The sequence below is a fragment of the Atta colombica genome, unplaced genomic scaffold (assembly GCF_001594045.1).
Source record: "Atta colombica isolate Treedump-2 unplaced genomic scaffold, Acol1.0 scaffold12, whole genome shotgun sequence".
In the NCBI taxonomy this organism is placed as follows: Eukaryota; Metazoa; Arthropoda; class Insecta; order Hymenoptera; family Formicidae; genus Atta; species Atta colombica.
Genome location: NW_017259206.1, coordinates 4,952,690 through 4,968,350, shown reverse-complemented (window position 1 = coordinate 4,968,350; position 15,661 = coordinate 4,952,690). Strand labels below are relative to the sequence as shown.

At 33.0% G+C, this 15,661-nt stretch overlaps 1 protein-coding gene across 2 annotated transcripts in view; it reads left to right on the top strand.

Annotated features, from left to right (window-relative positions):
- The window catches only part of LOC108694281, a 97,447-nt gene that overhangs the window by 72,591 nt on the left and 9,195 nt on the right, over positions 1–15,661 (top strand). For both annotated transcript variants that reach the window (XM_018203667.1, XM_018203668.1), the window contains exons 2-3: positions 12,989–13,301; positions 15,049–15,516. In XM_018203667.1, coding sequence (XP_018059156.1) covers positions 13,152–13,301; positions 15,049–15,516 — 618 coding nt within the window. In that variant the 5' untranslated portion in view covers positions 12,989–13,151. The remainder of the gene's footprint in view (positions 1–12,988; positions 13,302–15,048; positions 15,517–15,661) is intronic.

The following is a 15,661-nucleotide window of genomic DNA, read 5'->3' as shown; positions in this document are numbered from 1 at the left end:
GAATAATATATATTTTAATTAAATACACATATTTTATATTACATTATATATCTATATTTATTTAATTTTTTTGTATTATAAAAACTGTGTTGCTCAAATTATTAAATAAATAAGTAATATTGAATAATTATACTTAACTCAGGAATGATTATTTTTTTACGTAAATGTTTTTTTATCTTATCCTATTTAAAATCATTATTATTACTGATTGTTTTCTGATTTTTATTGACATTTAAGAACATATTATGGATTTAAGATTTTCTGAAAAAAAAGTGAGTAGAAACCAATTAAAGTTACACATTAAGTGGAAACAGGTTAAATAACTTTGTTGTGATAGTATTTCTTAAGCAAAAATAAAGTTTAAGTAATAGTCAAATTAAAAAGGAAAGAAAATCAATATCTTTTACAATAATATTTTATCGTCGCTGGTGAATAAAAATATTTCAGATGACTTGGGTTAGATCAATTTTTTAGAAGTTATCAATTTTATTGTTTAACTAATATATTTTATACATTCATCTCTGCTTGATCGAGAACAAGGATCAGTTTGCACCCACAATCGTCGTTATATCATAAAATACCGGAGGTAGTCCACCCTTCCCAAAAAGCCCCTCCTTTCATAAGGAATGTCTGTTGAATCTGCAGCATAGCTCCCTTGGGCTAAAGGGTGATTCCTCGTGAACACTGGTATAACCAGAACGGAAGAATGTGTTTCGACCGAGAAGAACTTTAAATCACATCGCAAACGTATAGCACCATTATTTCCAACTTCTTTCAACTCTCTCAAAGTTTGGCGAGCTTCTACTGACAAAAAGCCAGTTTCTCTAGTTTAAAAGACATGAATTATCTCTTTATCATCACGTAAATCTCCTTTTATATATATTTTAGTATATAACGGATCGATAATGCTGCACTGTAAGCTATTCCACAGTCATGTTCTCGCGTTACTTAATTAAGTAATTAAGTACGCGTGTCTTGAGTACAACGCGCTCCGTTGTTGCCTGCAAAAGCGATCCGTAACACAGAGAGAAAAAGTTATTTGATCATTATGCATGCATACACTCCACGAGTTGTGCAACTGCGTCTCTCACTCGCGTGCGAGATGAAACGATCACGAAAACAGATTCTGAATTAACATGAATATTTCGTACATTCATCTGACTATGCTGTTTCATTTCTACTTATGTACCCTCGGAGTTTCGCAAACTCAAGATCAGTGAAATTCTGAGCTTCGGATAGGATCTCTAGGATTTTAAAAATGTGAAAACCGAATATTTCAGAGTTTCTTTCAAATTTGTGATTATTTGCACATTAGATCGTTCGTACATTAGATGAAGTTTGAATCAGTTTTCATTTCTAGAGTTTTGAACTTTTAGAAAACATGAATATTGAATTTTAAAAATCGTATACGGAAAGAGAGAGAGAAAGAGAGAAGAGAATTTTAAAAGTGTCTATTTTGAAGTGTCTAAAAATTAGCTATAGATCTAGAAATTATTTTATTGGATCAAAATTACGTAGGAATCTCAAGCAGTGCTGAAAAAAGTTTTGACATTCTAGCAATCAATTTGAGCGTCCTATTTCATTATTTTGATAGTCCAACAAAATTATTTTCAAATCTGTATTTAGCTAAATTTTTAGATACTTGAACAAAATTAATCCTTTTCACATAGATATTTTACATTTTCAATTTATAAAATCGTGGATATCTTTAGATTTGATCTTGCATCTTCATATCTTCGATCTTCCAGTTGTGCACATTTAGTTTACATTAGAGATCCTCTAATAAGAATCTGGATATGAGAAAGCCTCTTTTGATTGGTCCACTATTTTAACAATTTCTAAGAGATAGAAAAAGAGAAAGAGAAAGAAATAGACAAAAAAAAGAGAAAGAAATAATAATGTCACAGTGTCCTCTCGCAGGTATGAAGGCTCTCTCACAGATTTTTGTTAAAACTATAAATGAAACTGTGGCTCGTATTCAGATTCTTATTAGAGAATCTTTAGTCTGCACCTTCTCTTATGGTCACGGAAAACACTTTTACAGCGGGCAAACGTTATCATCGCTTTGTTTCCCCCTCAGACAGAAAGAAGGATGTTGGTTGTCAGGTCCTTGTGGAACTTCAGCACATCGAGGGGTCGAAGTCTATCCCGCCACACTGCAGTGTCAGTGAATTTAACCACTCCCTTCAGCCAGTAGCTTGGCACCTTTATTTCCGGCGACATGGGGTCCCGTGGGATGTCCGGGGAGGGAATCCCAGCGGCGTTGCCACCGCCATAATTTCCGTCCGCTTTTAATCCGTCGCACGTGTGCTCCACAGGAAGAGTCGACTGACTTCTCGCCGCCAGGAAGGTCTCGCAAGAGGAAGAAACGGAAATGCGACATAGCTAGAATCAGAGCCGGTATTTTTCTGATGATACCTTTCTCCGGAGATCACCGACTCAATCTTAGATGACGGTACACGAAAAGAAGGATTTTATAGTATAACTAAAGTATATCTAAAATTTTAGCTAGATATAGAAAAATTTTATTGGATCATTAAAATAATTGTATAAAATACTCGAACTGGTTGTTAAAATATCAAATTTCTTTTTGCAGCATTGCTCATCATGCTCGAATTTTCTATATAATTATTTTGATAATCCAATAAAATTATTTTTAGATCTATATATGTATATATACTTTTAATTATACTTGTTTCAGCAAAATCATTCTTTGCGTGTAAATTGTTAAATTTGTCTTGCTCCTGTAATGTGAATCTTCCAAGATCTCTTCATTTGGATTTAATTATCGAAGTTCCAAGTATCTCCAACATTATAGTTGCTTTGAAAGTACAACTTTGACTATAATAAGTATATAGCATATATTAACATAAACGTTTAACAGAAAATAAATTAAAAAGTTTTATATTAAAAAATAATATTTAGCTTTGAAACAGTTTTAATATTTTGTATATTTCTTTGGCTTTTACTATCGCTTTTTTCAAAAAATGCAATAAATTGAGGATACTTTATACTTACGGCTTTATAAGATTTTCTACTTTTCTACTTTTTAAAAAGTTAAAGGCTGATAGACTTGAATATTCCTAAATTTTAAAGTTTTCCAACAGATTTAAAGTCACAAACTTATGTTTTGAAGATTGGAATATCGAAGATCTAACATTTTTCAGTTCCACAAATCTCCAATTATTTCTCGAAGAATGTTTAAATCTAAATAATTTTTTCGAGAAAGATTTAATAAAATACCCAAGATTTAAAAAGTCCAATTTATCGATAGGATCAAATTTTCTAGATTTTTATCGCCGTTGTCTTATTTACGGAATTGGAAGATAAAAAAAACATTTGTAAAAATCACAGCAACGCCGGCATAATACAATATTAATATATTCGTATCAGCACGGTGGAAAGTGAAATTTTCATACGCTCGTGCGGGCTTGATTGCGTGTGCGCGGTTCTGTAATACGCACAAAATCGTTGATCAAGATCCAACGAGAAATCTCGAGTTACTTGTAATACCGTCGAAACGATGTTACACTAAGCCGTACACATGTACTAGGCGTGTACGTGTGTACCTGATAAGGGTGACATTTGCATATACGCGATTAGCGTACAAGTCGTAGATCATACGACGCTTTAGTTTCCTCTTTATTACGGAAGCAATTCAGATGAAAAATCGCCTCACTTTAGCACATGCAGAAATAAATCCAGAAATATTTTTGCATGATTTGTCTTATAATGAGACTTTGATCGATAAAAATTCGGATGAAGTTCAAGACAAATTGAAATTAGATTGCTAAAATCTTTTTCATGCAGGTAATCTATTAATAGCGAATGAATTCGATTGGAGGCACTGATACACATTAAATTTTTATATGTTGATCTAATTTGAGTGTAAAAGTGAAGTATAAATATTTTGAATAAAATGAAGTTTTTCATATATATTTAAACAGCACAATAAAGTGTACTGAAGATGTCGGTTTAATATATATTCATATTAAATATGTATTTTTACATTAATTTGTACAACTACTTTAATGTACGTCAATGCGCAGTGCCTATAAATCGAAATTTATCAAGATAAACATATTTAAATATAATTGGTAAGAGTTAGGTAAGAGTTAGATACAAAAATCATGTATTTTTAAGATTTTTCTCGTCTAGCTTTATCTTTTTATCGTAACTTTGTCCTTCTACACGGAAAGAACGATTTTGCTGAAGTATCTAGAAATAGATACAGATTTAAAAATAATTTTATTGGATTATAAAAATAATTATGCAGGAAACATGATGAATAATGCTGCAATTTTTATGTTAAAAACAACGATTTTATTGAAATATCTAAAATCTAGATGTAGATTTGAAAATAATTTTTTTGGACCATTAAAATAATTATGTAGTAAAGTTAGTTATGATGAGCAATTTTTTTATTCTAGCAAAATGAGCTTAAGCAATTTATATTTTATTATTTTGATAATCCAATAAAATTATTTTCAGATCTGTATTTAACTTTTTAGATATTTCAGCAAAACTGTTGTTTTCGTATACATTTACTTTTGTATAATTTTTTTTAATATTGTTTTCCTGATTTTATTAACATGAAGCTCGATACTTCAATATTCTAAGCAAAACAAAATGAGCTTCAGATTGAAGTTTGAGAATTTATTGTTAAAGTTAAGATGGAGAATATCGAGACACCGTGTACGTGTCTCATGCATATTAATCGACGCGACGAGACGTTGATCCGCCTTAACAAAGGCGAGCCTTGGCCCAAAGGAGGACTGTCGAAAGGTACAAATCAGTCGATACAAATTTTACGACGACGTCTTTACACGCAAACGTTGATTATTACAGCCGTGAAACAGGCACTGCTAATAATACGCGCATGACTGATGCCACGTGTCGTGAATTAATTGTGTTCAACGTGCACGCGATGTTACTGTCATTTACATGTTCATTCTAAGAGCCGTTAAGTAAAGGGTCGTGAATTTCGTCGAATCGCGAATCCCATCCTCGGACTGCTACTCTCTAGTAATTAACGCGTCATTGTATGTCGTTTGTTATGTACTAATGTTGGAATTCCCGGGGCATATGGTAAATTAAAAAAAAAAAGGTTAAAACATGGAAAAATCTCCCTCAGGCAGGAAAGATTACATTACGGAAATATTATAAATTTAAAAGACACAGTGTTTCAACATATCGATATTATTCTTACATATGTATTTTTTAATTAGAATAGTTAATTAAAGATACATGTAAGGTTTTTAATATTATAATGATTTAAGGAATCAATCAATTATTTTGAGAAACAATAATAAAATCCTATGCAAAAACTTATTTTATTTTAAGATATGTATTTTTTATTTGAATATTTTTATATAAGAAAGAAAGAAAGAAAATTATAAAAACTTATTTTATGTTTTCTCTTCTGTTTGTTATATTAAGTTTTATAATATTTTTAAAAAACCTTTGATTAATTCCTTAAGTGAATAAGTAACTACACAGAGTTATTACACACATTTTCTAAATTAAACCAAGAGACCCATATTCAAGACGCTCCCAGACATTCCTTAGATTAAAAAAGGTATAAGAGAAGAAAGAGACAAGGATCTGCAGGCATCCACCGTGAAAATAAAAGTTAAATTACATAAGTGCGCACCATATGTTCCAAAAAAAAGAAACAGAGGCAGTTATAGTGTAATTAATTGGTACTTAGTCTTTTTGCGTAAAAATTTGAGCAGAAATTTTATGTTATAATAACGTATTTATTTGTTTTAAAAATTTAAGAACATTACTACATATTAATTATTTAATTAGATTTAATCTACATACAGTAAAAAAAAATTTTGTATTTTTGTTTGAAACGATCTCAAGTTCTTATTAAAATTTTTTGTTGAATTGCTAACATATCTATAAGTGTTAACTTATAATCTAATTATATTAAATTAATATTTTTGTGTTAAACATAATAATATTTTTTAAAAACATAAATTTTGTTTAACTTAGCTAAATGAATAAAATGTATTAATTTGACATATTATAAATGTTAATTTTAATGAAGAAATTAATTGCTTATAAATTGTGTTAATATTACGTTTTTGTTAATTTTTTATATAATATTTATGTTATTTCCTAATATATTTATCTTGTATTAAATTAACACAGAAATTTAATTTAGAATACATAAAATGTATCAAATTTAATTTGTGTAAGAAGTTTTTTTGGTTTAGCAATAAAGTACAGGGATATATGTACTATTTCCTTTCTGACCCTATACGAAAATATATTTCTCTCTTGAAATTTCGAATGCAGCTACATTTTGTGATATGGAAAATCACTAAGTTCCATACAAGTACTCTGAAATTCTATCCGTGTATATTGGGGAATACCGTACACGCATTAAGGCAATTTCCATTTCACTGAGGGGAAATACTAGGCGACCACCCCGCAACGGGGTACGATGATTAATGGCCGATATGTTACGCCGAAAGTTTCCTTAATATTCCGTGTATTCCCGGCATTCGGATTTACGCATCGCGAACGGCAATATTAGTAATGTTCCGCATTCATTTCGACGCCCCTTAGCAGTAGCTTTTAAATTATTTCTCCATATTAAAGGAAGCTATTTCTCGATATCTGGATATACATATAGGTATGTTTGTACCTAATAAACTCCTTATTTTAAGACCTCTTAAGGCAGATTACATCTTAAGTAACAGCTGCGAAGACCATTCTCCCTTAATATTTAATGGGTTAAGTATTATTTCAGGAATACGTCAGGTATGCTGTATGATTCAGATAAGCGGATTACACTTGTATGGTGACCCGCACGGTAATCTCGCGCAAATTTTGCGCTGACTTGGTGAAAAGACCGCGAAAAAAGCAAAATTTCAACGAGGACCAGCATGTCTCCCCGGTCAGGCGATAAGCCTCGCTTTAATTAAGTCAAAAGTTACCCCGATATCATCGTTATTACACACCGGCTCGACCACGATAAATTATAGGGGCTGGCATTATACAGGGTATACAGGGAGTGCACTCACTCGAAACCCCGCTCCTTCCCCGTTTGCCGGAACTGTAACGAGACTAACGAGCTCTTGTCTCTGACCATTCATCGATATTGCGATACTGCTGCACATCCTGGCCAAAGGAACCCTCGTTAACCCTGAAAATTACCTCCCCTCCGGCCTCCTCTAACTCCATCTCGACGTTTTCACTGGAGTGTAGCGATGTGTCATATATTAGTTTAATCCTTTGAGCTACCGGAGCACTTTCACCTTTGAAATAGAGAGTATATTGAATTAGTTTTAGCTGTCTTGATGATTGACATTATGAATATCAGTTATACATAAAGCGCAAAATACATATAAATTAATAATATGTTAAATTGAACAATTTACATTAATTAATGTCTTATTGTGAATATAAAATAAATATGCATTTAGTATTCTGATTGCATTTAGTATTCTATAATAGATAAAAAGAGGAATTTACAGTAAAATGAGAAGAAATAAGATAGTAAAATATCAGATATACAATGAAATGTAGATATTATACAGTTTTGTTGAAATATCTAAAAATTTAGCTAGCTATAGATTTGAAAATAATTTTATTAGACCATCATTGCTTGAACAGAACGTCAAAATTTTTGCTTTTAAAAATAATTATCTAGAAAAACTCAAGCATGATGAGAGAACAATGTATCAAAAAATTCAATAAAATTATTTTCAAATCTTTATTTAGCTAAATTCTTAAATACTTCAGCAAAATCTTTCTATATATTATTATAAAATGAGAAAATTACGCACTAAATGCATTATTTTCTAAAATAATTCTAAAATAAATTTTTTAAATATTTAATTTTTACGAAGAACCGCTTTTTTTGCTTCCATTATACTTATCCAACAATCACGGATGTAGAGTTGTCAGTCTCAGAAAAACGAAAATTTAAGGAGTTAATTAGTATCTCCATTGAATGATCGCCACCAAGAAAGAGAGAGAAAAAGATAGATAGATAGATAGATAGATAGATAGAGAGAGAGAGAGAGAGAGAGAGAGAGAGAGAGAGAGTTCGATCTACTTCGTAATGTCAAACTGATAAACTTCATGAATTGAACATGCAAGTGATTCAAAGTGAATCGCTTTGTTCGCACAAAGTCGATATGACGATACAGGGAAGAAGAGGGATGAAGTATGGAGACTGCGGTCCCAGACTAACGAGGATTCTCTCTCCGGGTTCCGGAGGTTGGTTATCCTTCTAGATGTCCTTAAATTTCGCCGAAACATTATGGAAATGAAATCCCGGGACTTGGTGATGACGACGACGAAGACAAGGGCGAGGGCAAGGACGAAGGACTGAGATGGCGAATTTAACTGCGTTATAACTTGCGCGTTAGCATACGCAATCGGATCATCACGAATGGCAGGCGAGCAAGCGATGTCTTAACGAGCGTCGCGATGCCAGATGCGATTAAGATATCTGACGAGCACTCGTTCGAGGCAGTTCGCAGCAAGCAGAGAGAAAGATATTCCATGTCGCTCGATGTGCCATCTTGGAAGCACTTTTTAATCAAGAAATTTCCATTTAAGCGAGAAGTAAACCTTCTAACAAATCTGAAAGTTCGATATTATACATCATCTTTAGCCAATTGATTTTTGCTCGACACAGTTTGCTCTGAATATTAAATTGTAATATATCCTTTAATATCGTAATTATAATATCATAAATATAATTTAATTAAAATTATAAAATCTATAAAATGGAATTATATTAACTCACAATCTAGTTCAGTTTTTAACAAAACTATTCTTTCCGTACGACGTTCAAAGAAATTTTTATCTTTATTCTAATTTTTTTAGTTATATAATTTTTAATCGCCTTTGGAAATGATTTTTCTAATTCAAAGTAATTAACATTTTTTTAAATGAAACTTGATTCTCTTCTTTTCGTCATCCAGGTCAGAGCCACGTACTTCCTTAGAATCGATCTATAGAAATTTTCATCTTACAGGACATCAATCTTTTCAGTTTTTTTTCTATTCAATTTTTTAATTGTGGTTTTTCGAACGAAACTCGATTCATCCATTCTCCAGTCACGATGTCATTCCCACGAGAAATTCGTCGCGTTCGATTCGAGAACGTCGTCGACGTCGTTGCCGTCATCATCGTCGTCTTCGTCTTCCGGTTTCTGCTCACGTAGGACGAAACCTTCAAGTCGGAGGCAGGAGAAAGAGATGCACAGGACGATTCAATCGCGTCGACGACAATGACGCGGGCGCGGTCGACGAAATATTTATTTCGCGAAAAGCCCTTTCTAGTCTGAAGATTGATAAATGCCGCGCCAAGATCGAGGAGTCTGGCTTCGTGAGTAAATATGCATTACGACAAAGTTTACATATATCCATCTATAACTCGCACATAGCGTGCAGCTTTTGCATATAGTATGCGGTATATACGGAGAAGGTATACGTGAGATGGTTTCCGGCTGAGGAAGGAATCATATCTCTGTTCTGTGGATGATGAGAATGAATAAAAAATGCGCAAGGAATAACGAAGTCGATTTGTGGATTTTAAGAGAAGATGGAAGGCGCAATAACTTGTAGGAAAACCAATAAGGATACGGGAAAAGAAGAGGGAATTCTTTCGCATCACGTTTCTTCCGTAGGCGATTGGAACATATGGAGTATGGTAAAAGCAAGAAGAGGCTTGTAAATTTTATAGCAGAAAACGTAAAATCAAATAGCAGAATTGATTAGATAGTAAGGAAATAAACGAAAGAGAAAGAAGAACAGGGACGAACTGGCGTGAAAATGATACTAAAATATTAACAATATAAGTGAGTGAGATCGTAAAAGTGGAAATATAAGAGAGAAATTTATAAATTATTGTAAGCCCTTTTAAGCCGGAAGGGCAAAAGAGAGATTTGTGATTGTACGCTCCGCCAGGCCTGCATTTAATGCCTCACAAAATTCTGTCAGCCGCACGGAGCTTAATTAACTCTGCTAATTCTGTATGTAATGAGATTATTACATCCGAAAAACTTCCGTCGTGCATGACAAATTCAAGTTGGCGATCTAGTTGTTTAAAAATCGATGCGTTCAACATCATTTTCTTACACTTAAAAAGTTTCGAGACGATGACGGAAAGTCCTGATTAAAATTCGGTTGGTTGGACTAAAACCTCTTTGGTACTTCTTGAAAGTTGGTGCGACAGCTTATTTCCATAAAGAGATCACTCTACCGCCAGTTTCCGAAATCTGCGACTTTTGATCACATTTATGCAAATTTGTATCTCCTCGTCGATGGCATAAATCGACGATGGCAAACAACGGTGACTTGCTCAACGTAATTGAATATTATAAATGTAGAAGACTTGAAAAGATTCTTTAAAAGTATAGAAACCTCGAAAAGTAACGCTTGCTCTTATAGCACGTATAGGCGATAAGATTTAATCTCACTTCTAAAATTTAAATTCTATACCCAGAGAAAAGGTTGCTTCGATTTAACGAAGTTTTTCTTTGCTATACGGTTAAAGAAAAAATTTCTTTGATTTGTGAACAAATTTCTTTAATTTAAACATTATTTTTTAAAATCAAATAAAATTTATTTGATTTAAAGAAATGATGTTCAAATCACGATTTCTTGACTTTCAACAAAATTTTTTCACAAAGACATTTTTTTCTTTAACCGTGTAGCAAAGAAAATTTCTTTAAATCGAAGCAATCTTTTCTCTAGATGTATGACAAGAGAAATTTCTCTCCAATATCGAAATTTTCAGACTCCATTTTCTTCGACATTTAAGACTCTTTTCAATAATCCTTACTGATTATTAATGATTGTCGTTAGTAAAAAATTTCTTATTTTGTAACAAAAAAATATCGATAAAATTATTCTAAACTCAATAATAGCTACATTAAAAAAAATAGTCAATTTTAATAAATATTTAATTGAATATTGCCAACTAAATATTTGTTAAATATAAAGATATACACGTATTTATTTGATACAAGAAATGTTAATTTGATTTAACAATCATTTTTTTTATTGAACCAATATTTACTTATTGTAAGTTGTGTTTAAAAATGTTTAATTGGCAGTATTGAACTAAATATTTATTAAAATTAACTATATTTTTTTCTCAATGTAAGGATAATAGCTACGGAGATGTTATTGAATTTACAATAATTTTGTTATTATTTATTGATGAAACATCATCATTGTTTATAGAATTTTATAAGCCTTAACAATTAATATCGAATATTAATATCGAAAGTTTGTATAGAAAAGGAAAAGTTATTAGTGGACGATTTTTTCTTTTCTACACAATTATACGATTGTTAAAAATTACAGAATATGGTCCGTAAAAATCGTATGACGAAAATAAATTTTATAGTATTTATTTTTCATATAGTTTTTATTTTGCGACCTTGGAACGGTTTAAATTAGTGCAGTCTTCCCAAACACGTGGCGCATTAATTATTCGGTCCGTTAAATTGCTCAACCCCCTGGTGGTCGATTCCTAATTAAGTTTAGCTCGCTGATTACCACCCCCGGCCGTAATGAGAATGGTCGAAGAGAATCAAGTGTCTCACTTGATTTGAAACTCAACAAACTCGGGTAGAAAATTTATCTCATCCCCTCCTTTAAGTCCCCAAAACTTAAAGGATCAAAGATTGAATTTTGCATTTTATTTGAATAATAAAACTTAAAGAGAAGTTTATTTTGAATCTGTTATCAAATTTCGAAGCGATAAATTTCGTTTATATTTCCTGCAGATAGTAAAAGTCAGCATTGAAATGAGATCGATCATGATATTTTTTCTTCACTGGCAATGACATAAATCCACGCTTTGCGACACGGGAGTTTACATGGTGGCGTGCATATGTCTTCCGTTACAGATTTATTGTCTCGTGAGATCAGGGAACGATTCAGGTTGATGGCCCATCGTTCGTCTAAAGATAAGAAAAATATCGTAAAAGCGACGACGGATCACTTAGTACGTTAATACGAGCTTTCGTAGATGGCCGTGACGCAGACTATTGACGATCCGTGGAACGAGTCGTACGAAGAGCATGTGTAAATAGCAATGTAACACGATGCTGTAATAATCGTGTTCACGACAAGCAGCGTACGGTGATCTACGAGGTAATACGATCAAGAGAACTGGACGAAACTTGACACTGGCGATCGCGATCGTTTGTCCACGTAATGATTAAATCTAATCGGTAGATCAATTATAATTATGCCATGACTACAATTACATTACATTCCGTGAAATATATACGACTTCAAAGGAGTTAGATTGCAATAACAGACGGAAAAAATTTAATTAAAATATTTAAAAATTTAGCTGGATACAGATTTAAAAATAATTTTTGAATCATTAAAATAATTATGTAGGAAATTAGAGCACGATGAACGGCAAAAAATTGACATTCTAGCTATTAGTTTGTGCGTCCTATATAATTATTTTTAGATCCACTTTTAGCTTCCAAATTTTTAGATACTTCAGCAAAATCGGTTTTTTATGTATAATACAAAATAAATGAATATTGATATTTCGAGCGAGATTTTATCCCGATAATAATAATTTTTGTGAATTTCATATATCTTATCCATATATCTTTATATTTTTTCGAAATACATGTTGATTAATTACTTCGATAATACTGTTAGAAGTGAATTTTTATGCTAAAGCAAGAATTATATTATAGGATATAATTCCATATTATTAAAGTACACATTAATAACTGTTGTTAATAATCATCTCATACATAATTTGTAAAATCTTCATAACATTAGAATTACTTTTCACACGACGCAGGTAAAACTTGATAAGATAATCGATTCTAGGATATATCTTTTTACTTTTTTACATTCGCGCACACGTGCTTGTATCAAATTTCTCTGGTAGAAGCAGCACTCTCGATCATCTCTCAATCATCACCATCGCGATTCGTAGCAAGATTAAACGAGCGAATTTCTTCTCGTTACAGAGATCCTGTTTCACCATGAAATGGAACGCTCAAGCAGTGGACGTGTGCGCAAATAACGCGATTGCAGCCGATTCCGACGGACGATAATCGTGGGAAGGAGTCCTCTATCCACTTGGGCATTTTCGACGAGGCACCGCTCTGTTAACCGACACTCGTGTGCAACATGTTCGGGACGAAATTGCGCACATGGATGGAGGCACACATCGTGCGATCGAAAAAGAAGAAGGACCGGAAGAAGGGCGACAAAGGATTCGACTCGACCTGCAACTCCCCCAGGAGCCATAGCGCCAACAGATCGCCCGCTTTGCATCAGGTGAGCAACCTTATCGTAATTTCTCGGTCACTTTGCGAAACAATCCCAAGTAAATCTTTGATGTTTCATGATCCTCCCGTATCTCTTATTTCGTAATTTGATTTAAATTATACTTTTTAATTGAAATTACATTGACACATATAATTTCAATTACATTTTTAAACATCCTTATATACGATATTGTTACAATACGATTCTCTCTTTCTGTGTAAAAAGAAGCTTACAAATTTTTCTCCGAAAGAAAGAATGCTCTTTCAGAAAGAATTTCTGATAACAAGATAAGAAATTCTTGACGTACTTAATCTTATTATAGTCTTATGCAGTTTGAAAATAAAACACAATATTTTAATATTAGGTTAACATTCTTATGTCTCGTGATATATCTATAACACTCAGTACAAATAAAAACTTAACTTTTCAGTGCAATTTCCTAAAGTTTGGAATTCTCTTTATCGTTTCGACAGTCGTTGCGTTGCGAAATTTTATATGGGTCTAACATTAATTGCTTTCACTCGCGATTGCTCACGAGTACTCAGTCCCGAAGTATCTCGAAAGGTGCACGCTCGTCGGATTCATCGTCATTATCGGCGAACTAGTTTGCGAAGTGCTTCCCCTATTTTCCTACTGCTTGCCAGCGTTTGCTCGTTACCCCCGTTCGTTTCTCCGCTAACAGACCCTTAGGTCGGCGTTTTCCATGGAAGGAGTTGCCAGGGCACGTCGACGCTTATCGTTAAGGCGGATAGAAAAAGAGTTCAGTATTCTTTTCTCGACACACCCCGGCAGGCGAGTCCTGCGTTCTTTCACGCCATCCATTGCAGATCGCTGCAGTAATCCTCAGATTTTGTGCAGTCATCAGACGATTGTCTTATTGAAACCGTACATTAATACAGACAGTATTGAATTTTCGCGGTTATACATTCTTTCTTTTTATTGTGTGTTTTTTGAATTACTATATAAAACGTGAATTTTTGAAGATCATTAATATTTTTGACTTTTGAAAGCTGTTCCGAAAAATCTGAATCTAAAAAGATACTTTGTAATAATTTTTTTAAAGTGCCTCTTTCATCATTTTGAAACACATTAATTTTTTATATAAATATTTATTGCATCTGTATTTTTTATATTCGATATTTCTGTGTACATCTTTGATTATTTTTTTAGTGAAAATAATTTCATCTGTTTCACAAATATCATCATTCATATATATCTATTAATTATTCAATAAATTGATTCAGTACATTATTTATGGTTTAATTTAAACGTGTGATCAACATTAAAAGATCTGCCAAACTTGTTTTACAAAGAACGATTTTGCTGAAGTATCTAAAAATTTAGCTAGATCTGAAAATAATTTTATTAGTCTATCAAATTAATTAAGACAGTTAATTTAGTTGCTAGAATGTCAAAACTTACGATATTATTTATCATGTTTAAAAATTTTATATACATAATTATTTTTTTAATTTAATAAAATTATTTTCAAATCTATATCTAGCTAAAATTTTTACATACTTCAGCAAAATTTGTTTTTTCTGTGTGATAATCTTAAATAAGCATTGATATAATCATTATTATTATTTTCAATTTATATTGAATGAAAATATTGTTATTACGATTATTATCATTAATTTATCTTGAGTGGAAACATCGTTTATTGAAAAAAATTAACTGCATAGAAATAAATAAAACAATTAGGATGCGTGCACGTGCGCGCGAGCACGATTCAATCTTTTGATCTTTTCCCCAGGTACATCCAGTGGATTCGCCGACGAAGAACGTGGACGGTATCCGGTTGCACGGGGGCAACTACGGCGCGACAGTGACCACCTCGTCTGGCACTTCCGGCGGTACCGCCGGAAGTGTGAGTCTCTCCTCACCGGAGAGTGCGTACTCAACCGGCTATTCAACCGACGGCACCTCGCCCGGCACTAGTTTTCCGCCCGAATATTACATCAATATCAGGACCGGCACTCACTACTTTCAGAGCAGCAGCAGTAACGGTGCCGCCACCACCGCCAACAATAACAATAACAATAACAACAAGATCAGGGTGAAAAGGCCGCCAGGTAACGCAGGGGATCACCTGCCTCCGGCCGGTAATAGTATTCTATCAGGAAATGGAAGAGTCGAGGATAGGGGACAGTCAACTGCGAGCACGACGAACATGACCAGAGACAACGGTCAGCCGGAAATTCGAACAAGTACGCCGCACAAGGTAAGTGCATTGTCTATAACTTCTGAAACTTGAGACAGGAGATAACACTTAGCGTCCTTTCGAAACTATCAAAAGATGCATTCGCTCCTAAAGGAATGTATTAACAAGGAAACTCTCTCGGTGTAAATTCAACTATAATTTTTCT